The sequence below is a fragment of the Lissotriton vulgaris genome, chromosome 2_1, assembly GCF_964263255.1.
Source record: "Lissotriton vulgaris chromosome 2_1, aLisVul1.2, whole genome shotgun sequence".
In the NCBI taxonomy this organism is placed as follows: Eukaryota; Metazoa; Chordata; class Amphibia; order Caudata; family Salamandridae; genus Lissotriton; species Lissotriton vulgaris.
In genome coordinates, this window is record NC_141687.1 from 1,182,193,961 (window position 1) to 1,182,216,541 (window position 22,581).

Consider the following 22,581-nt stretch of genomic DNA (forward strand, 5'->3'; position numbering starts at 1 on the left):
GGTCTTGGTATTTTTGATCATAAAGTAATGCTTTTTCAAACGTCCAGTATGGGGTAGTTTTTCTGGTTCCCCCAGCCAGCTAGAGTTAAAATTACGGGATTATGGTTGGACAGGAGTCGAGGGGCTATTTCAATAGAGCAGTCATGGATTAAAACGGGAGATACAAAAAAATAATCTAATCTGGCAAATGATGAATGAGGACCTGAAAAAAAAAGTAAAACAAGCTGATCCGGCTTCAAAGAAGCCCACACATATTTTAATGCCATGAGTACAAACTAAATCGGACAGAGCACAAAAGACCGTTGGTTTGCGACCCTGATAGGCCCAAGAACTTGTTGTATCCCATGTACTAGGTAAGTTTATATTTAGATCGCCACACAGGACAAGAGGGAGCGGCCAATGAGCAAGTTCGTCATTTACTTGATGTATCACCCCTGGATCGTCCTGATTACTAGCATAAACAGAACATATAGTGAAGACAGAGTTAGTGGCTAAGGTACAACGTGCAATAACCCATCTCCCTAAGGTATCAACTTTAACTTGATTAACCGCTAGCGCTAATGTTTTCCGAACCAAAATCCCAACTCCCTTTACCTTAGCGCCTTGAGGCGTGGCACCAATTACCTTATAGCCCAGGGAATCGAATAAGGATCTCTGTGCCCCCTCGATATGTGTCTCTTGGAGACAGATAATGTCTACTCCCATTAGCCATAATACCTGCGCAGTTTTCTGTCTTTTAGATAAATCATTCAAACCACAGATATTTAGCGTGACTATCTTAAGTTCATTTAATGTTCCCATTGCCTAAATAAGATTCTAACAAAAAGAAAGAACCTAGAAGCTCCTTCAGGTAATTTCCCCGTGCTGCTGTACTTGACAATGAAGAAAAAAAAAGCTAGAAAAATAGATCCTAAGCCTGTAACCGTTTAAACAAGTGGGAGCCCTGGCCCTGGTGCCCCTCCCCCACCCCCCCCAAATAATAGAACAGTCTGGAAACCCTGAATGATGGTGAGCTAGTGTGAGGCCCGGCCTCCGCCCCAGATATACCACAAAATTTATCAAAGTTTCTTGGTCCGAGCAATTATTAGAATCGTGTTTGAGACATACTCAAAAGAAGTTGGGAAAACTTTTTTAAAAAGGAAGAAGAGAAGAGAAAAAATCACAAGGGTAAAACTATACGGTATGAGAGATAAAAATGAAGGGAGCAGGAAAGGAAAAGCAGGAATAGAAGGGACCAGCAAAAGGAACTTTGGGTTGATCTCACATTAAAGTCCCAGTTTATAAAGTACAAGATAAGATGTCTCATTAATCTCATTAATCCAGTCCGATAGAAAACAAGGTCAGCAGCCTCTATCCCTGAGGTTTACTTTAGGGTTTCTTCTTGCTGGACAACTCCTTCAGGTATTCTCCTCCCTTGATCTTTGACAAAAAAATCCTAGTTGACCCTTCAGAGATAACTTTTAGTCTTGCCGGGTTCATTAGGAATACTTGGGCTCCCAACTGCTGAAATGGTGTTATCAGTTGGCAGAGCGCCACCTCCGCTCGACGGTTGCATGCCCGAAGTCAGGCTTGGAAGAAAATCTTATCCCTTCTACTTCCTTAGGGGAGTTAGACCTTGCTTGGTCATACACCAACTGTCTCAACAAAAAGTTCCCAAAAAAAACAAACAAAAAACCTTGGTTTGCCATTGCTTGGGTTGCGGCTGCCTTGTCGTGCTCTGAGGTTGAAAGGAAACCGGTGGGCACTTTGTATTTCATGTTCCTAATCCCAGCTACTCTGTGAGGGAAAGGCGGACCGAAGGAGTTTGATAATAAATGCTCTGGGGTCCGTCCCTTTGGTTTCTTCTGGTATTCCCAGCAGTCTAAGATTATTTCGACGTATTCAGTTTTCGTGCTCCTCTTGTTTGATCATCAGATTGGCGAGACTAGGCTCATGGGTCGAAGATTGTTCCTTAATTTTGGCAACCTCGGACTCCATGACCTCTGTTCTTCCTTCCACCATGGCGACCCTATCTCCAATATCCGTGCATACTTTGTTTAATTTTCGTATACCAGCCTGGAGTTTTTTAGAAGCCCCCCTCGCAGCTAGACTCTCTGTTTTAACCTCCTCTCGAAATTGTGAAATTGATTCCAAGATTGAAAGTAATGTAGGTTCAGTCAATGCTGTCTGTGCATCCCCCCTTGCACAGCGTTTGTGATGCCGGAGGTCGAGGGTCCTTGTTGCATGGGCTGACCCCATTTAGGCTGGTTGCGTTTCCTACTTCGGGCTTTCCTTCTTTTCACTGCATTTACAGCTGAGTCACTCAAGCCTCCTTCAGATTTACTGCTCGCTAGTAAGCTAGTATCAGAATCTTCTGTCCCAGATCTAGATGCAGAACCGTCTGAGACTGAATAAAAGTTCTCATTCCCTAAGTCTGGTGTCTAAGGGTCAGACAAACGCCGAATAGTGCCGTCCTTTATGCCTCCCTGGCCCTGGACTTTAAGTTGGTTGATGTTTTTAGTAGAAATTAAAGGAGGTGTATCATCTGATATGATAAAGTCAGGTACGATCGCTTGACCACTGTGGCTTAAATCAGTGGCTAGTGGTGTTGTATTTTCAATTACAGATGAGGATATAGGGACACCCGCATCTGGTAAACTATCCGGCTCATTTAGGGTAGGTAGGCCATCAGGTACGGGGGTAAGAGTGGGAGGGTTTTTTATGACTGGAAAGTGTCTCGCAATTGATGGATAGCTACCACTAGCGCCAACAGCCTCAGTGGTGCAATTGCCTAAGGCATCTTTAGGGTTAACAACCCCGGCAGCGCTTGCAGCCTTACTTGGCTTATTTACCCCCCCCTCTTCCCTTTTACCTTTCTTGGAAAGCTCTGATTTGTCCAACTTTCCTGCCGTTTTTTCGATTCTCTCCGGGTTTCCCCTTTCGCCGTTCTCCCTCCTCTCTTCGCTATTGAGGTTTTCTTTCTCTTTGAGGATTTTCTGCCGCCGGGTGGTCATCCTGAAGCACTGCATAGAGGCTAGAGACTCCGCCCTCAGATATCCAAAGAAGCAGGGAGACACACACAATGCCTTCACCAGCCTGGTGAAATGATTATCTGGAGCAGAGAATCCACTGGGCCAAACCCATGCACGCCATACCACGGTATTCCGGGAAAACGTACAGATCCCTCGGCGTTGACACCGGGCTAAGAGGAGAGCCCATTGGAATGGTTGACCGGGTTTTTCTAGCACCATCCGTTGCAGGAAATCAGCATTTCAGATCACGGAATAGATCGCGGAAAAAGCCGAGGAAGAAGAGATGCTGAGACGCAGGGCGCTAAGAGCGGCGTGCTGCGGTGACCGCTCTGACCAGAAGCGTTTTCGGTACTGGCGTGGAGGCTAGAGAGAAAGGCTCACTCTAGCGCCATCTGCTGTTCGAAGGGCCTCTGACCCTGCCGACCAATAGATTTTCTATCTGCATAAAAGCTGGTGGTTTGGGGTTAGGCATATGCATTGAAATCTTCAAATAAATACAGATGGGGAGGATAACTATTTGCTCAGTGAATGTGGCAGGTTTGAATGATGGAGCAAAGAGGACAACATTAGTCGAATTAGTATGGACAAATTCATTCAGTTTGTCTTCAGGAGACTCAAATCCCATGGGGGGGAACTGGCTGAATATTCAGGGATATAACTTATTGGTATGTACGTCCCAAACTTCAAATATCCATGGAGTGGCCATGCTGGCAAAAACATCTTTAGGCCAAGCTAAACTCAAGGCAGCTGATGCACTAGGGAGATGTGCTATAGTAGAACTAGTGATGAGGCTTACCGTATGTTCGATTTATGGATCGAACTATGATGAGCCCCAGATCCTTGAAGATCTTGAGTTGGAACTCGCGACATGGCCTACTCCATTAATAAAATGTGGTGATTTTAATATCACCCTTCACCCGCTACAAGGCCAAATGAGTCAGGAGGTATATCAGGGGCGAAAGCCCTGAGTATATAGGGCACTAACTTACCTTAGTAAAAGTTATGGACTGGTAGATGTGTGGATTGCTAAAAATCCAAATAACCCTGTATATACTTATTACTCATGTCCGCACAAGAAATATGTTAGGAATAACTACTTTTTTGGGACCACGGACCTACTTAATTGAGCTATTATTATGAAAATTCCTAAAATAATATCGGATCATAATCTGCTAATTTTGGAGGTAGAATTTCCAAGCTTAATGAAAATGAGGAGTAAATGGACTTTTGATAAGAAACTGCTAGTTAATAATAAATATATCGAGCATATTAAATACCGGTCAAAAGAATATTTTGATATAAATAGGTATAGTGCCTCCAGAGCAATCGTTAGGGATTCCTTTAAAGCCGGCATTAGAGGTAAAACTATAAGCTACACAACTAGGGCAAGGACTCAGCGTGTGATTAAAAATCAAGAATTAATGTGCAAGCTTATAGAGGCAGAAGGGCAACATGTCTTAATGATTAAACAGGGGCAAGATGCAACCCAAATTCAGGGGCAAATAATTGTTCTAAAAGCAGAAATTACTAGCTTGTTTGTGCAAAAGGCAGCAGAGGAATACCAATCCCAGCGGAATAATTCTTACGAAAATGGTGGATTAGTTGGGAGTAGATTAGCTCTTCGTACTAGACAGAAGATAGAGCAGAATCAAATAGCTTTTATTATTGTGAATGGACAAACATATACTGATTCAGATGATATAGCTAGAGGGTTTCAGGAGTATTATCAGAGACTATATTTAGATGATAGGGATAAGGATTTACCCATGTCTCTACAAGATATCTCTTGTATGGTGACTGCTAGTGAACTTGGAGAGGGGCTAGATAGTTCTCTTAAAGAAGATCTAGAGAAGGAAATTTCATTGAAGAAGAAGTTCAGGTAGCTCTACGAAGTAGGGCTTCAGGTAAAGCTACTGGTCCCGACAAGAACCTCTCGAGCTATATAAGGTATTAGGAATAACAGTAATGCCTCTCTTACTAGATCTTTTCAGGGGTATCCAATATAATGGTAATTCTCCGGATTCATGAAGGGAAACAAATATAATAATCCTTCCAAAAAAAGGAAAACCAGTAGATAATCCAGCCTCATATCGGCCAATTTCTCTGATTAATTCGGATACTAAAATGTATTAAAAAATATTGGCTATCTGGTTGGGGAGACTCATAGGCCACCTGTTTTCCCCCTGGCAGCACAGATTAATCCTGGGAAAGAAACAACTAACCATATCCATAGAACCATCTCATTATTAGATATTATGGCTGAGACGGGGGCCAGATGTCTATGATCCTCCTTGATGCTGGGAAGGCATTCAATTGAGTGTCTTGAACATTTTTATGGGGGATTTTGGAGCTAAAAGGGTTTGGGCAGGGAATCATAAGGCCAATTAAAGCCATGTATTGTGATCAAAGATCCAGGAAACAAGTTATGGGGAAAGAATTTGGTAATGTTTTAATATCTAGGGGAACAAGGCAAGAGTGTACCTGTTTGTCCATATTATTTGCTAGATACATTAATCCTCTAGTTTTGAAATTACTGCAGTCTCAGAAGATAAAACCTATAATCACTAGGGGGTTTGAGACTAAAGTCTTGGCTTATGCTGACGACGTGGCAGTTTTAACAACGGATCCAAAAGAGGCCATTGGGGAAATTATCCAGATAACTGAGAGTTTTGGTTGTCTTCCAGGATACGCTTTAAATAGAGGAAAAACAATTGTTGATCCTAGGCGAGCAAAAGCAGCAATTTATCTCGGGGTCCAAATTACAACGAAGGTGGATGAAATAGTTGAATGTAATTTTGATCCTCTGGTTAAGTCAATGCCTATCGATATAAAAAGAGTAAATGGGCTACATCTGTCGAAAATTGGGGAAGAGTGAATTTTTAAAAATGACTGTGCTACCTAAGATTTTGTATTTGGTTTGGTCAATTCCGCTTGCTTTGCATGATTATCTATTGAAAATTCTTAACTCTATTTTCTCTAATTTTATTTGGCAGTATGGGAAAGTAAGGAGGGCACTAAAATATTTAACATTACCACAAGACAGACGAGGTCTCACAATTCCAAACATTACACTATATTATTGGGCTGGCTTCCTTCACCAGATTAATTTCTGTTAGTAATAGACAGAAGCAGCAAAGAGGAACGGATGGCGAGAATTCCCACAGTATATGAACTTGCTATAGGGAAGGAGGCCTCTGGGTTGGTATTGAGACAATTGGAGCAAAGTTATTATAAAAATGTTTTTGAAAGTAATATATAGCGCATGGAAAATATGGAAACAAATTTCAAGGTTCATGGAGACACCAAAGGTTACTCAATATATTCCCCTTTGGTGCTCATCGCTATTTCTACCCCAGGCTTATGACGCTATGGGGAGAGAGTGGGAAAATTGAGGGATGAACACAATAGGAGAGTTTTATAGGTGAAAACAAATTGCACAATTCTCTAAACTCCAACAGGACTTTGGAATATCGGCTAATCAGTATTTTAAATTTGTGCAGATTGGGAGTAAATTTATGCTATACAGACCAGCTATTAAAATGGACAGTATACCATTGATGGATCTTATTATTAGGAAATCATGCAGAATAAGGGACATATATAGTCTGCTATTAATAGAACTACCAGATGATATGGAAAAAAATCTAAACTTACTGGACAACGAAATTAGATGATCTTGAAGTGGACGTTTATATGAGCCTCTCTTTATCTGCTAATCTATTTTTATCCACAAATCTTAAGGCACAACTGTATAAAACTATATTTAACTTATATTTTACACCTTCCAAATTATTCAGATGGGGAAAAAGGACTGATGATAAATGTCCTAGATGTGGAGCTCGTCCGGCTACATTGATCCATATGTTTTATCAATATGATAAACCGACCCCTTTAAAATTGGGACTGCTTGGTTTTTGGAAAGAACTGTTTGGTCTTGGGTTTGAGCTGACCCCTACTTTACTGATCCTAGGATGCGATAATTCACTGGGCCTTAATAAAGAACAGGAGTATTGCCTATTTCTAGGCACTTTAAACAAACGTGGAAACCCAATATACCCTTGTAGGCTTGGGCGATCGATGAACAAAATAAAGGTGGCTACAAGGGATTTTGTTTTGAATCTTACTCAAATGATTTTTAGATTCCTGGTTCTAACAATGAAACCAAACGTATCCTCAGGATAACTCCACAAATTTTTTAAACACTTCAAAAAAATACTACATTCATTATTGAGAAATTTGATAAGTAAAAAGGCACACAGCAGGGAGGGTATTATATTAAAAAGAATTGTTTATGTAGATATAAATCATAAAGAATCACAAAAGTCCATTATAGTGGGGATATAGATTGAACAAAACTGTACAAAAGCTATTATGATTGGCAGTAAACAGAAATTAAAATGACAATTCATAACAGTAACATCAACTCCAAAAGATGAGAAAGGAAACCAAATCCATAGATGTATCTTGATGTCCTATGGCAACAATGCCTGGGGAGATGATGTTGGTGTCGACGTTTCGGTCTTTTAGGCTGTAGTCAACAAGACCATCATCAGGACTAGTTAATTTTGAAAAAAAACCCTTGGCGGAAAACTTGGTTTAGTCTAATGAGCTTTTCCGTGAATTGGGCTCTCATGCGAGTGATTTGAGTTAGTTAGAAGAAATATGAGACCTGGGTCAGTTGCGGCAAATGTACACACTTTAGATGGGTCACGATAGTCTAACCTCTGTTTTCGACTTCGATAAATATCTTTGGCGATCTAAATCACGGTCATTCGTGAGATCTACGTACTCTGACCTATCGTGACCCATCGAAACGTCGACACCAACATCATCCCCAGGCATTGTTGCCATAGGACATCAAGATACATCTATGAATTTGGTTTCCTTTCTCATCTTTTGGAGTTGATGTTACTGTTATGAATTGTCATTTTAATTTCTGTTTACTGCCATTCATAATAGCTTTTGTACAGTAAACAGAAATTAAAATGACAATTCATAACAGTAACATCAACTCCAAAAGATGAGAAAGGAAACCAAATTCATAGATGTATCTTGATGTCCTATGGCAACAATGCCTGGGGAGATGATGTTGGTGTCGACGTTTCGATGGGTCACGATAGGTCAGAGTACGTAGATCTCACGAATGACCGTGATTTAGATCGCCAAAGATATTTATCGAAGTCGAAAACGGAGGTTAGACTATCGTGACCCATCTAAAGTGTGTACATTTGCCGCAACTGACCCAGGTCTCATATTTCTTCTAACTAACTCAAATCACTCGCATGAGAGCCCAATTCACGGAAAAGCTCATTAGACTAAACCAAGTTTTCCGCCAAGGGTTTTTTTTCAAAATTAACTAGTCCTGATGATGGTCTTGTTGACTACAGCCTAAAAGACCGAAACGTCGACACCAACATCATCTCCCCAGGCATTGTTGCCATAGGACATCAAGATACATCTATGGATTTGGTTTCCTTTCTCATCTTTTGGAGTTGATGTTACTGTTATGAATTGTCATTTTAATTTCTGTTTACTGCCAATCATAATAGCTTTTGTACAGTTTTGTTCAATCTATATCCCCACTATAATGGACTTTTGTGATTCTTTATGATTTATATCTACATAAACAATTCTTTTTAATATAATACCCTCCCTGCTGTGTGCCTTTTTACTTATCAAATTTCTCAATAATGAATGTAGTATTTTTTTGAAGTGTTCTAAAAATGTGTGGAGTTATCCTGAGGATACTTTTGGTTTCATTGTTAGAACCAGGAGTCTAAAAATCATTTGAGTAAGATTCAAAACAAAATCCCTTGTAGCCACCTTTATTTTGTTTATATATCTAGGCACAGCAATTTTTAGGATAATGCTAGTCGCCAGATGGAAAGACATAGAGCCTCCGACATTTCAGATGTGGTTAGCCAGGCTTCTTGAGGTATGGAAACAAGAGATGGCTTTGTATGCATGTAGGGGCAGGCAAGCTAGAATTTGGGGGCTTAAAATATGGGCACTCATTGCTGAATGGAGTAGAGAAACAAGGGGATAGGAATAAGGTGTCCTATATATAGGATATATGGTCTAAATACAACTCTATTTAGTCCAGTGGCAATGTAGTCTTAGCTGTTTAAAGAAATTTGGATTACATAATATATGATGATTCAGTTGTTTTTTTAAATTGCTGTGGATTGTATCAACTGTTTTTTAGAACTGATTAGGTGATATTATGGTTGATGATCTGATGTGCTGCTATTTATCCTTGTCTACTATATTTAATTATCTTATGTATTGATTAACTGATATCTATTTTTTTCTAATCATCTGTTTTTAAGAACCAATTTGTTGTTTTTTATCTCTGTAAATGGTATTTGTCCTGGTCTACTGTATTTAATTATCGTATGTATCGATTAATTGGTATCTACTTTTTTTAATCAACTCTTTTAAGAGCCAATTTATTGATATTTATCTTGTAAATGGTCTTCTCTGGGTATAAATAAATACAAAAATAAAAAAGAAAAGAAATCTACAATTCTTTGGAGCAGGATGTGCAATGAAAAGATTATTTCTTAATCCATAAAAATAAGGAGCTAAATGAAAATTATATTCAAATCCTATGACTCGCAAATGTATTCATTATTTTGGTGTATCAGGTCTTGTTTCTGCATGGGTGTCAGTGTCAAAATCTGGCATTTTTATAAATTTCCATTTACATAGGTGTAGCACACAGCATCCTACTACCCCATATATATCGTAAACCTTTCCCTGTTCAGAATGCACCTTTCCATGGCATATCTATGTGTTTATATTTTTTAGATGTGTGAATTATGTGCATCAACAACATGGACAAGCCTAATAATTTTGGTTCATTTGTTTTGAATAACTTGGTGTATTAATTTAGTCATTAATAACATAAGCAGTCCCCCGGTTTAGAAGAAAACGATGTGGGGTGCCTTTTCTTGGTACTTGATGCCAAGATTTGGAAGCAGCTTCCTCATCAATTCAGAGCCCTTACAGATTAGTCAAATTGCCGAAAATACTTATAAAAATGACCTATTCAATCCTTATGTCTTGCTCCCGTCCGGTCTTTCACCTTAGCACAGGGACACTCGCTGAGTTGCTGAGCGCTATATAAAAACCTGTGACTCATTCACTCATTCATTCATAATGACAAGCTTTCAAATTCATGAAACTGATAGGATACTTTCATTACTAAGAATGAATCCTCATGCAAGCTTTGTCGTATTAACAATAGTACAGGGAAACAGTATTTTATGTTGTTGTTGTTACATTGTTTAAATATGTACAAGGGCTACATACCAGATTTTGAGATGACTCGCCCATTAACAAATTGCTAAATGTGGTGACAATGAAAGGCTGAATTAACCTGAATGTAATCACTGACACAGTCAGAGCGAATAACCTAAAAATTACGTTGGGCACGTTAAAAGAAAGGTACTAGAATGCTGATGCAAAAAAAATCCCCTTGGTTTAAACGTATTTTATCTTTTTAATATCTAAGGCCCATTTTCTGTGTTCACTACTTTAATCGCCAGGTCGGCTCATCGCCACCTTTTCAAATGATCCAATCTTTTCCCCAAAGGTCCCTATCCTAACTCAAACATTAATAAACTAATATGAAAATTGCAATAACCTAATTTGTGCTCATTCATTACTTGTTCCAAACTTCTGAAACAATTCTAAATTTTTTCAACTTCAATCTCATTCAACCTTCCATATTCACCTTGCCCGCCACCAGTAGGAAGTGTTAGACCTGGCACCTTGGCGTGAGTCTCCCTTCCACTTTTTGCTGATGTGCCTCAGATGTTTTGCTGGTGTTAGCTGCTCAGGGCACTGTGCCACGGCCAATCCATGCCACAGTGCAAGTGCTCCTAATGTAAAGTGTACCTGTGATTGATTTCCATGATTGGCTCATTTGACTTACTGTTAGTCCCCAGTAAAGTGCACCAGGAGTGCCAGGGCTGGTAAGGGCAAATACTGCTAGTGGGCCTGCAGCGCTGGTTGCGCCACCCACTTAAGCAGCCTTTTAAAATATGTCTAGGGTCTGCCACTGCAGAACCTGCCTGCAGTCTGGTACTGTCATTCTGGCAGGGCAAGTGCACACACTTGCCAGCCCCTAAACCTTCCCTTGACTTCATGTGAGTTACCCCTATGGTAGGCCCTAGGGAAGGGTGCATTGTAAGCATAAGGTAGGACTAGCCCTGATGTGTGTGGCATGTCCTAATAGTGAATTCCTGCCAATTTTGTTTTTCACTATTGTAAGGCTACCTACTCTCCTTAGGCCAAAATGGGCTGCTGGAATTATTACACTATATAATCCAAACACACTCAGGGAGCATGGTAGAAAGTCAAGTTTAGTATGCCTGAACTCAGAATAATAAAATACTTATTTTAGTAAAGTTTATTTTAATATCCTGTGTTTGAAAATGCTACTTTTAGAAAGTTAGCATTGGCTTGCCTAACCATTTCAGCCCGCCTCTGCCAGGATGTGTATCTACTGTCTGAGTTGTGGGAATGACAGGGCTAGGGATGACAGGTGGTGGGAGTGCCCCTTGACTCTGAATAGGGCTTGCTCTGCCACCACAATGCTGGCTCCACCTCCTGTGGAGCGACTGATGACTCTGCCCGACACCTGGCCCAGGAAGAGGGAGGACTGTCAACAAGGTACTCCTGGACTGTACTTGTCATCTCAATGCTGGCTCCACCTCCAGCAGAGCGCCTGCTACCCCTGCCCCTCACACTGAAAGAAAAAGGCAGAGTCTGCAAAACAAGGTGCTCCAGGACTGAAAAGGACTATGCAAAGGCCTCCCTGGCCTGGAAAGTCAAAAGAAACTGACTATAAATGTAGGAGTTGAAAATACAAATGTGCGGAGGGTCAAGAGGGGAAATAGTTTAACGACCTGTCTAATCATGCCCCTTGCAATAACGTGAAAAAACAAACAGAGAAGACCAGGTCAAGGGTGGTGTACTGACTTGAATGGTGAGAGGGAATCACACGGGTACAAATGTGAAACAGAGTATTGAGTCCTGCTGGGCTGAAAAAAATCCCATCAGACCACCCATTTGGCGGCATATCATCATATGGGAATTAGTAGATGCTCCAAACACCGCCTAAACCTTCAAGTGGCGGTGCACACATGTCACGATTAAAAACACGCCTCTGTACAGCGCCATAATGTAGTCCTACTCGCCCACTACTAGGCGTGTTTTTAATCTTGACACCTAGACTTATTTCTGTAAGCGGTTCGTTCAATCTAGGTAGCCAATTTTAGCAAGCACTTTTTTTCAACAGCACTGCACTGTTTTCCACATTATTTTTTGAGCACTACTGTGGCTGAATTTGCCGCTCTCCATGTGTGCACCGCCACTTGAAGGTTTAGGCGGTGTTTGGAGCATCTACTAATTCCCATATGATGATATGCCGCCAAATGGGTGGTCTGATGGGATTTTTTTCAGCCCAGCAGGACTCAATACTCTGTTTCACATTTGTACCCGTGTGATTCCCTCTCACCATTCAAGTCAGTACACCACCCTTGACCTGGTCTTCTCTGTTTGTTTTTTCACATATAAATGTAGGAGCCCTGCTCCTAAGAAATTAGATCCTGCTTGTGAACCACAACGCCCCTCTGCCTGAGGAGAAGGAACCAAGGAAGCTGAAAGAGGAAGACTGTCCCTGTCCTAGGGGACTGACCAACAGTGGGAACCTTGCTGCCACAGGAGAGGAAGAAACTCTACAAGAAAACTTTACTGCTTTTTACTTTCTACCAATAAAAACGTGTGCTTCACAGCTCATTTCCAAGGGCCTGGAAAAGAGCTGGCCCCCTTAACTGAGCCCCAGGACCATTGGGCTCTCTCTCCCTCATCGAACGGAGCTGCTGGGCTGAACTACTCTGGTGCCCCGCTGACCGCCGTCGCTGTGAGCCTCATAAATCCAGATTTGGTCCTGGACGTGTCCCCGAGTCCGTGCCGCTGCCACCCGACACCGTGTGCCCCGCTGATTGCAGCCGCCGCTGCACTGTGTCACCCCAGGGCCGCCCGCACCTGCCTCGCTGTGTCCCTCCAAGGCCTGAGCCTCACAGCCCCCACCGACAGTCGCCACAAGTTGCACTTGCAAATCACCCCATAGCGGTATAGTGCGTACGCCTGAAGCGTACCCTTCCGCACCGCAAGCTGAGCTGCCTGGAGCCGTACTGCCTTTGTTGGCTGCCCCGTACATCTCGCACTGCCTGGCGCCGTACTGCCTTTGTTGGCTGCCCCGTACGTTTCGTACTGCCAGTCGTAGGCCAGGAGCGTACTGCAGCATTTCACCCCGTAGTCCCCACCCAGAGGCCGCGCCGCACCCGAGCCTTCCTGTACGTGGCGTACAGACCGCCCGCTGCCGCACTACCGCCTCCAGAATAAGCCACTCTACTTCGAGGGAGCTCCGCCCGCTGGACTGCACCCGCACTGGTGACCCCTCCGCTCTGCCTCTGAAAGTCCGCCCCCACACCCCGCATCGCAGCGCTGGTGAGGACTGACCCGTATCCCCCTGAGGCTGCCGACGTTCGTCCCTGACTGTGGCCTGCCCCGGTCCAGCAACTTCCTGGTACTGTCTCCCCTCGCACCACCTAAGGGTCCCCATCTCGGGCCCATGAGCCCATTATTTTGCCACAAGTTCCTTCTCTTGAGTGGCACGCTCATAAAGACCCCCCCCCCCCGGTCGAACGAGCAGTACTAACCTGGAATTAAGTTCATTGTGTCTACAAAAGACACGTTTACAAACGCCTATGTGCACATAAACCGAACTGTGTGCATTTTTATAACCTAGAGACACTTTTAAAAAGAAAGTACCCATTCTAGCCTAAAAGTATTGTGGGCATTTTTAAACCAGGGTAAATAATGATCTAAAGACACTTGCAACAGGAAAGCCTATACCCTTAATTTCAAGAAAGTATTGTGTCCATCCTAATCCTAATGTTATTTATGGTCTTGTGATAGTCCTGCAAATCTACTATATTCTTACATAAAGTATTCGTATTTTTATATAAAATACAGCCTGGTGTCCATTTGTGGGGGGGGGGGGGGTCAGTGGGTTTACTGTGTATGATCATGAATGCTTAACTGACTTTGCGCCCTGGGGATTAGCCTTGACTGCTTGCGCCACGCAACCTAGAGAGTTAGCAGGGGTTATTCTCAGGGGTAGTTCCCTTCCCCTGACTAGAGGAGAGGGTCCCTGTTTGTCACAAGTGCATACCTGTGCCAACCAGAGACCCCCAAATCTAACAGAAAGACTGAGTCATTGTGTACCACAAGTCCCTGTGCACATTCCTCACTCAGGTTTTTAAATCCGACCATAATCTTGATTTTTATAACACGATCTCCACGATATTGCAGGTTACGTACCATTAACTCTCCTGTCATTACACCTGCTAATGTGTTGACCCTTGAAACTTTTCTTTCATTACTTCCTCAGCCCATTTGTATCATTTATAGCAACTTTGCCCAGGGGCAGCTCTTCCGCTAAGTCGGAGGAGCATCGCCCCACTGCTCTCAGAGCAGTAGATAAAGGAGAAATTAAATGATAATAACAACATTATTATCATTTTATTTTTCATTGCTGCGGGGCTGGGTTAAGGTGGGGTGGGCAGGGGGCACAGGGAGGAGGAGTGTTTCATGCACTTAAGTGCGCATGATGGTTTGTCTGGCCGTCTTGGGTCGGCCAAACAGCCATGCACACTTTGTATATTCCCCACCAGGCTATAATGCACAGCCTGGTGGAAAACATGCACAGACTCACTGTTCCCGTCTGAGCGCTGAACCACGTTGCTCAGACCAAAAATAACGCTACATTGCAGCGTTGTGATTGGCTTCGGGGAGCCTGTGTTATTCCTGCTTCTTCTGGACTCAAAGTCAGGAAGGGACGAGAAGCAGAGATAACAAGGATAGACAACGGAAAAGGTAAGTCTTTTTTTAAAAACATTTTTCAACCCTCCCCCGGCTTACCGCCCCGTTCCCTACCAGTCACCACTAATATTACCCATACATCAACTCCTCTTTGTGACCTACGCCTGAACACCAATGCGTAATAATACCCCTTAGCTAAAATAAATACTCATTTATTGATTAAATAGTTTTCATTATGTTTAAGTAAATAATGCATTCATACTTTTACTTTATAGGTCATCTTATCTCGCACAAAACTTATGAAAAACATCTAATCTAAATAAAAAATATATGACTTTGTATTCATTGAATTAATTTAAATTATTAATTTAACAAACCGTTACAGTATTTTGACCCTCATTAAGTTAAATGAAACTAAATTTAATGATTATAAATTATTGATCCTTAGTCAGACTAATCTTAACTTTACTATTAATCTATATTTAAGACTCCATTGTTTTTTTTAATTAATTAGGTTACATCAATGTGATTTTTCAAAAGAAGTCATACTTAACCTAACTCTAAAAAACCCAAACCCAACTGTTATGCTAGCCCTTAATCACATTGATAAATAATTGTTTTACATTATTTGAATGAATTATTTACTATTTAACTTAACCATGAAAATAACTATTGTATTATATTCATTTAATGATATATTCTAACATTCATTTTAATTGTCTGTAACTTGATTACATAAATAAAATAAATGAACGCCAAACCTTTTTAACTTTTAGGGGCAAAATGGCGCACATTAAAAAGGCAAACAAGGTAGAACTGCTGTAGAGGTAATTTTGTTGAGGTAATCATCACCATCCAAAGTAAAATTGGGGTAGCAGTGGTATGTCCTCGGTGTTGCATGTACCATTTGATGTAACCACAATGCAGTATTTATGAAACATATAACAATACCAAAATTGATCAGATAACCCTCTTGGAAGTAAGAAAGTAGTAGTATTTTATAAGGTATTGTCATTAAACAGGTTGTATTGTGCATTTCTCTAACTTAATCCTAGGAAATGTATTCAAGAACTTCCAAGGGACCATTTAACAATCTTGGGCGAAATGGCAATTTTTGGATTTGGCTGTCTCTGCAGGGTCATCCTCAAACTTTTTGCCTTTATCTCTCCTGTTTTCTGAACCTATTTTTGTTGACCTTTAGGACTCTGCACACTTTAACACCAACGACCAGTGCTAGAGTGCTGGTGCTCTCTCATTTGAATATGATGAAATTGGCTTAAACCCAATTGACACATTGAATGTACTTTAAGTCCATAAGTTCTACGTGTACCCAGGGCCTTTACATTAAATTCTACTAATGGACCTGCAGCCTGAATTGTGCCACCCTCTTAAGTAGCCCTTTTAAATATGTCACAATCCTGTCTTTGCAGCCTGTGTGTGCAGTTTTAAACTGCCATTTTGACCTGGTGACATAAACCTTCTGATAGGCCTAATCTAACCTTTTTAATAGATAAAAGCCACCTCTAGGCTATGTCCTAAACAGCCCCTAGGGCAGAGTGCAGTGTATTTAAAAAGTTGAACATGTACTTTTAAGTTTTCCATGTTCTTTCCTGAAAGTGAAACACTCTTAAATTAATTTTTCCCTACTGCAAGGCCTACATCTCCCTTACGATTACATTTGATTAGCTCAATTACATTTAATAAGGGATAAAATTCAATTGTGAGCGGTAGGAATGTTGAGTTTGGTATCTAAAGAATTGTAATTTTAAACCCTCTTTAATGGAAAAGGTGCATTTCAAGTCACAATTCTGAAAATGCCACTTTTAGAACCTTGCCATTTTCTTGATACAAACTATTTAGTGCCTGCAGCCTGTATCACATGACTAGGTGTAGCTGGCAGTTGATATATGCGTATTACTCCTGGACAGTGAGATAATGGGGAAATTGGTGTTGGCAAGATGGGCCACATTTGACTTGATAGTGGGGCGGACCTGTCACCTACCACATTTGCAAATCACAAAGACTGCCTCAGCACACTCACAAAGGGTTTCGGATTAGCCTTTTGTGCCACCAGACAAACTGGGGCTAGGGCAGGGAGTGAGACAATTCCAAACACCTCTGGAGGTGTAAACCTCCAGAACCTTCTCCTGTTTCAAAGTTGGCACCTCTGGACCTGTGGAATACTCAGAAGGACTGCTGGGATGCTTAGAAGGACTGGGCACCTTGAACCAATGACCACGAGAGTGACTCCTAGAGCTAGTTGGCATGGAAGCCTGATCAGAGCCTCAGGAACAGAAAAAGCTCCAAACATCTTGAACTCAGCACCTGGACTTTCCCTGCTGTGTGTCTTGTTCACTACGTGGTGCCACCTCAGTCTTGTACCTTTGGAAGTGGGCCTGAAGGCGCTTTGCCAGCCCAACTGTGGTCTCTTAGGCAGAACCAAAGCAGTGCGATGTATCTTCGTGCAGCCTTGCAACTAAACCACCACTGCGCACCACATCCCTGACGCTGTGCTTCGCATAGCAGCCCGCTGCTTATCAGAACCACTGCTGTGCACCGCATTTTTGAAGCAGTGCCTCGTAAAACCACCCGCAGGGTGCAGTGTATGTAAAAAGTTGGGTATGTACTTTTAAATTTTACATGTTCTTTCCTGATAGTGAAAAAGTCTTTCATTTGTATTTCACTACTGCAAAGCCTACCTTTCCCACAGGATAACATTTGTTTACCTTAATTGCATTCAATACGTGATAACTGCCACTCCTTGATGCATCCTCGAAGCGGGATCTCACAGCACTCTGAAAGCAGGATTTAAAGTACTTTGTTCAACAGGCCTAACTTGGTCCCTGTATTCGGCTCACACTCCATCGTGTTCAGACTCAACTTCTGACTATGCCCTCGTCTGCCACAACTAGATAACCACAGCTGGTACTTTCTGCTTTTAAGCACTATTTTCACCTACATCTTGAAAATTGCATATCTCACGATTCTACTGATTGGATTTTTGCTTTTTTTTCTCAAATAATATATTAAATATTACTTTACTGTTCTAAATTGGCACCGGTTTTTTGTCTTGTGTTTTCACTTAATTACTGTTTGAAGTGCTGCATAAATAGGTTACGCATTGCCTGTCGGTTAAGCCTGACTGCTTTTGTGCAGAGCTACCTGAGGATTAAATGCAGGTTCATTTGGGGTTTGCTTGTGTTCTACCATGACAAGATTTGTGGTTGCTGCTTGAGTAGGGTTTCACTCCCCTCAACCACTAAGCCAATGTCCTACAGCAATTAAACATAAACATATATTTTATTTCAATGTTGTTTTCTAAGAATTATGTTTATGTCTTGTTACAGGGTCACCCTCTCTGAGAGCATATCCTCTAATCTCTGTCATCACAACACCATCTTCAATTTCCTCCAGACTCGTCCCCACATCCAGTAGTTCCCACCTCTCTCAGGCTTTGTCCACCAACTCCTCGACAGGGGACGCTCGAGCAGAGACGCCAGCCAGTGAGGCGCTCGCCAGCAGCGAATCAGAGACAGAGCTGCACACGCCTCGGGTGAAGAAACCCCGCCGCAGCAGAACCATCTTCACTGAACTGCAGCTTATGGGCCTGGAGAAAAAGTTTGAAAAGCAGAAATACCTCTCTACGCCAGACAGGTGAGATGAGACAATAGCACTTGCACTTTTCTTATTGAGCGAGTGATATAAAATCATTTCAACTGTTGACATTATATTTTGCATTAGAAGTCTTCATCTCTTGCCTCCGTCATGATCATACAAGGGGCACTCATTATCCTCATCACATAAACAATACGGGCACACACTGTGATCACCAGGGCCGGCGCTAGGCATGGGCAGCATGGACAACTGCCCAGGGCCCCACGCTCAGCCCACCAACATGGGGCCTCGCAAAAGCATTTCCCTGTCTTAGGCCTCACACCCACGGTGCAGCACTGCGAGGCACAGGGAAGGGATATATCTCCCCTGGGCCTCGCAGGCATGTGTCGCGCTGCAAAGAAAAGGGGAAGAGGCCCCCTTCCACTGTGGCTGCTAAACCCCGGGGAGGGGCCCCTCCTCCCCTGGACCTTAATGCCCCAGATATAGCTGTGAGGCCAGTCTGCATTTGGCAGGTTTGGCCTGCGAATGAAGATCCAGTCGACTTCTTACTCAAAGGCAAAACATGATGCCCATGATCCCGCATTTTGGCGTCTGGCAGTTTGGCAGTTCTAACCATTTAAAAAGACAAGCAACTCTCTTTCAGCTGCAGATAAGCTGTGACAGAGATGCCTGTCAGTGGCAGAAAGGAAGGCGTTGCAACACAGGAGGGGGTCATGCTCCTTGTGAGGTCAGGAGCACCTTCCGTTATTTAGATGCAAATAGCCTTGAATGAGTAAATGAAATGCATTTTTCCCCCGTAGTTTTTATATAGAGCAAACCCAACCCAAAAGTATTGGAGTGCTTTACATGAGCACCAATTGCATTTCATAAGGACATATTCTTTTTTAGATATGGAGAGATTAAGTGATTTACCCGGGATCACAGGATGTTGAGCCAAGACCAGACTTAAGTCTGAACCCTCAGTTCAAAAGTTGGCACCTCTGACCTCAAGCTCCATTTTCTCCCCTCCTCTAACCATGCTCAGGACCTAGCCAGGGAGAACACTCTTAATAGCTACTTCATACATGAAGCCGGTTTCAAAGTGCTGCCATATTGTCAAATCAGTGGTGAGGCACAGGGATTATTTGCCCAGGATCAAACAGTTGATTATATTAGTAGACCCTGGACTGCATTGCACTCCTACTTGGGGAAAAGCTATATATTTACCACTGTATTGCGTTTACGTGGCTATACCATTGACTGGGCACTCTCTATTGTCTAAGGTAATATTCAGCCATTTTAAAAAATCACACCGACTAGTAGTTTTTACATTTAATCCAAATACTCCCAATCTTGTCAGAAAAGGAAAAGCAGCACAATAAGTTCAGAAAAGTGTTTGCCCAAGAGCACACAATTTGACCAAATGGGGGGCTGGGTTTAACAACTTTATTTCCTGCTTCCACATGTCCAACTAGTCCACAAGACCACAACTGGGGTGCCAGTGATTCTGTTGGCAAGACAAAGAGACTGCCTCTCTAATGGAATCGTCACTTTGTTATGGGCTTCCCAGCTTTAAACATAGTGTTTATTTCTATCATAAAGCTGAGATTAGATGTAAAATTATAAATATTCATGGCTAAAGCGTACCCACTGGACCATATCCAGTGGCAGGGGTATTTACTGGACTGTATGCATGGTAGGGACTGATATTTACCACTGGTGTTTCAAAGCTTAAGATTGTTTTATTCCATTTAGGTACCAGAGTTAATTTTCTAAACTTGTTGCTAAGAATATGCAATAGTGACTTGTCAAGGCTTACTCCAGGAGGTGGTAAAGGGATTAGAATTCAAATATAGTGTGAAGGGTAGTCAAGTTTGACGTACTCAATTTCAGGCTGAGTTATCTTTTAATATGGCCTGCTTTAAAAGGAGGGATTTAGAATAAAATCCCCAAATCCACTATGTGACTCATAGTTCCCCTGTTCTCCAAGAGACAGCTTCTGGTGCCCCTGCACCCTCAATGTGTCTCCACTTGTGCACTGTGTCTTCAAAGGCACAAATTGTCCAGTAAAGTGATAATGGAACATTGGTCACCCTACTTAACCCTCACAGCAATGTCTGGAGACCAAGGCTGCGAGGCATAGAGAAGGGGACTCTCCTCTTCTGGGCCTGGCAGCACCAGACCATGGATCTGATGCCCAGGGCAGTAGGCCACATCCAATGGGGCTTGCAGCACTAGACCACAGCTGTGAGGACAAAGGGAAGGGACCAACTTCCCCTGCACCCTGCCGCTCTGGATCATAGTGGAGTAGTTCAGAGAAGGGAACACCCATTCCCTGAGCTTACAGTGCTACACTATTGCTGCAGGGCCCAATGTAAGAGGGGTTCCCTATTCTGGGTCTCCTCCCCTTGGTCTTGCATCACTAGACCATGGTTGCGAGGCCTAAAGGATTGGAGGCCCCTACCCTACACCTCGTAGCAATGGTGGAGAAATGACCTTGGGTCGGGCCCCTTTTCCCTGGGCCTTGCAGCCATGGCTCAGTGCTGCCAGACCCATGGGTAGTGGGCTCCCTCACCTAATTCTCTCAATGCTACAGCATGACTGATAGGCCAAGGAGCGGGGGTGGCTCATGTGGGACCAATTATATTTGTCTACAGCACTTTACCCTGGCCTTGTGCATGGGTCTATGTCTATGTCTATGTCAGGGGCATAGCAATTGGTAGTGCAGCAGGTGCAGGGGCCCCAGGCTCAGGGATAGAAAGAGTTGAACCCTTCCCAAATTATGGCTTTACTATACTCGGCAGCCAGTGGACAAGGGTGAGGGGACACTTTCACTTTGCACCATGGCACCAATGCTGTGGTTCTTCCGGAGCTTTTATGGGATTCACAGACATGCTCCAGAGCTGTGAGGCCTGGAAGAGGCCCTCCCTTCCCTGGTCCTCACAGCCGTGGCTGGACACTCAGGGGAGAAGGCACCCACCCATGAGCTTAGCAGCAGTGGACACCATGGTTGTGAGGCCCATGGGTCCTCTTTCAGCTGGAGTAGTTAACATTGGTGCAGCAGGTGCAGTTACACCACAGCTCAAGGATGGTAGGGAACAAATGCACCCAAATTATGGCTGTGTTTTACTGTCTGATATAATTTTCTTCCATCAGGGTTGATGTCTACATTTAGTAACACAAGAAGGGTACAAAGTTCCCCGGGAGGAGTGAAGAAAGGCAGAGTGCGTGTACTAAGAAAGGCAAGAAGGGGGGAATTCCCTTGTTGGAACTAAAACCCTCACACACACAGTAAACTAGGTGTCATGCTTCATCATATGGGGCCATATGGTGCATGCGTGTGAGAGGGTGGGGGAAGTGTATTCGTGGAGAGAAAGTGAATTAAAAAAGGTTAGTCAGTCCACAATATACTTTAGTTGACTCCCTTGATTAAAAGGGTGGGAGAGGAGATAAATGCCCTGAAACTTTCAAAGCAGAATATCTACAACCCTCTGGTCAGATCGACATGTTTCTTGCCATTGTGGCAATTCTACAGGACCTCAGAGATCAGTACTACACAAAGAAAGAAATAATTACACAATGTGGTATACAACCTTATTTTGTTGGTTTTAAAGATGCGCAGGCCGATTGGTCCTGCTCAGGTATTGCGACCCGAGGGATTTCCCTAAGGTGCCCCGCAGACTGCTCCCGTGGGACCGGCTGAATAGGTATGGTACCTACGGCGGCGCGCGGTCCAGGCCGTTGGAACCTACCCCCACGTGCAGCGCACAGGTAGGACGCAGAGCAGCTGGTCTGCATCCTGCCTGTCTCGCCACGACTACACTTCCCCCGCCCTCTCACACGCATGCACCATAAGGCTGGAACAAAAGATCTCCGATAAAGAGCCCCGGTTTCGGGAGCCCGTCAGACATTGCAGCGCCAGTCTGACGAGGAGCAGAACCCATATGATGAAGCATGGCACCTAGTTTACTGGGTGTGTGAGGGTTTTAGTTCCAACAAGGGAATTCCCCCCTTCTTGCCTTTCTTAGTACACACACTCTGCCTTTCTTCACTCCTCCCGGGGAACTCTGTACCCTTC

The 22,581-nt window shown here is 43.0% G+C and overlaps 1 protein-coding gene across 1 annotated transcript in view; it reads left to right on the forward strand.

Moving 5' to 3' along the window:
• The window catches only part of BARX2 (BARX homeobox 2), a 164,525-nt gene that overhangs the window by 118,124 nt on the left and 23,820 nt on the right, over positions 1-22,581 (forward strand). The window contains exon 2 of the mRNA XM_086956896.1: positions 18,257-18,563. Within this exon, the coding sequence (XP_086813022.1) occupies positions 18,257-18,563 (307 nt within the window). The remainder of the gene's footprint in view (positions 1-18,256; positions 18,564-22,581) is intronic.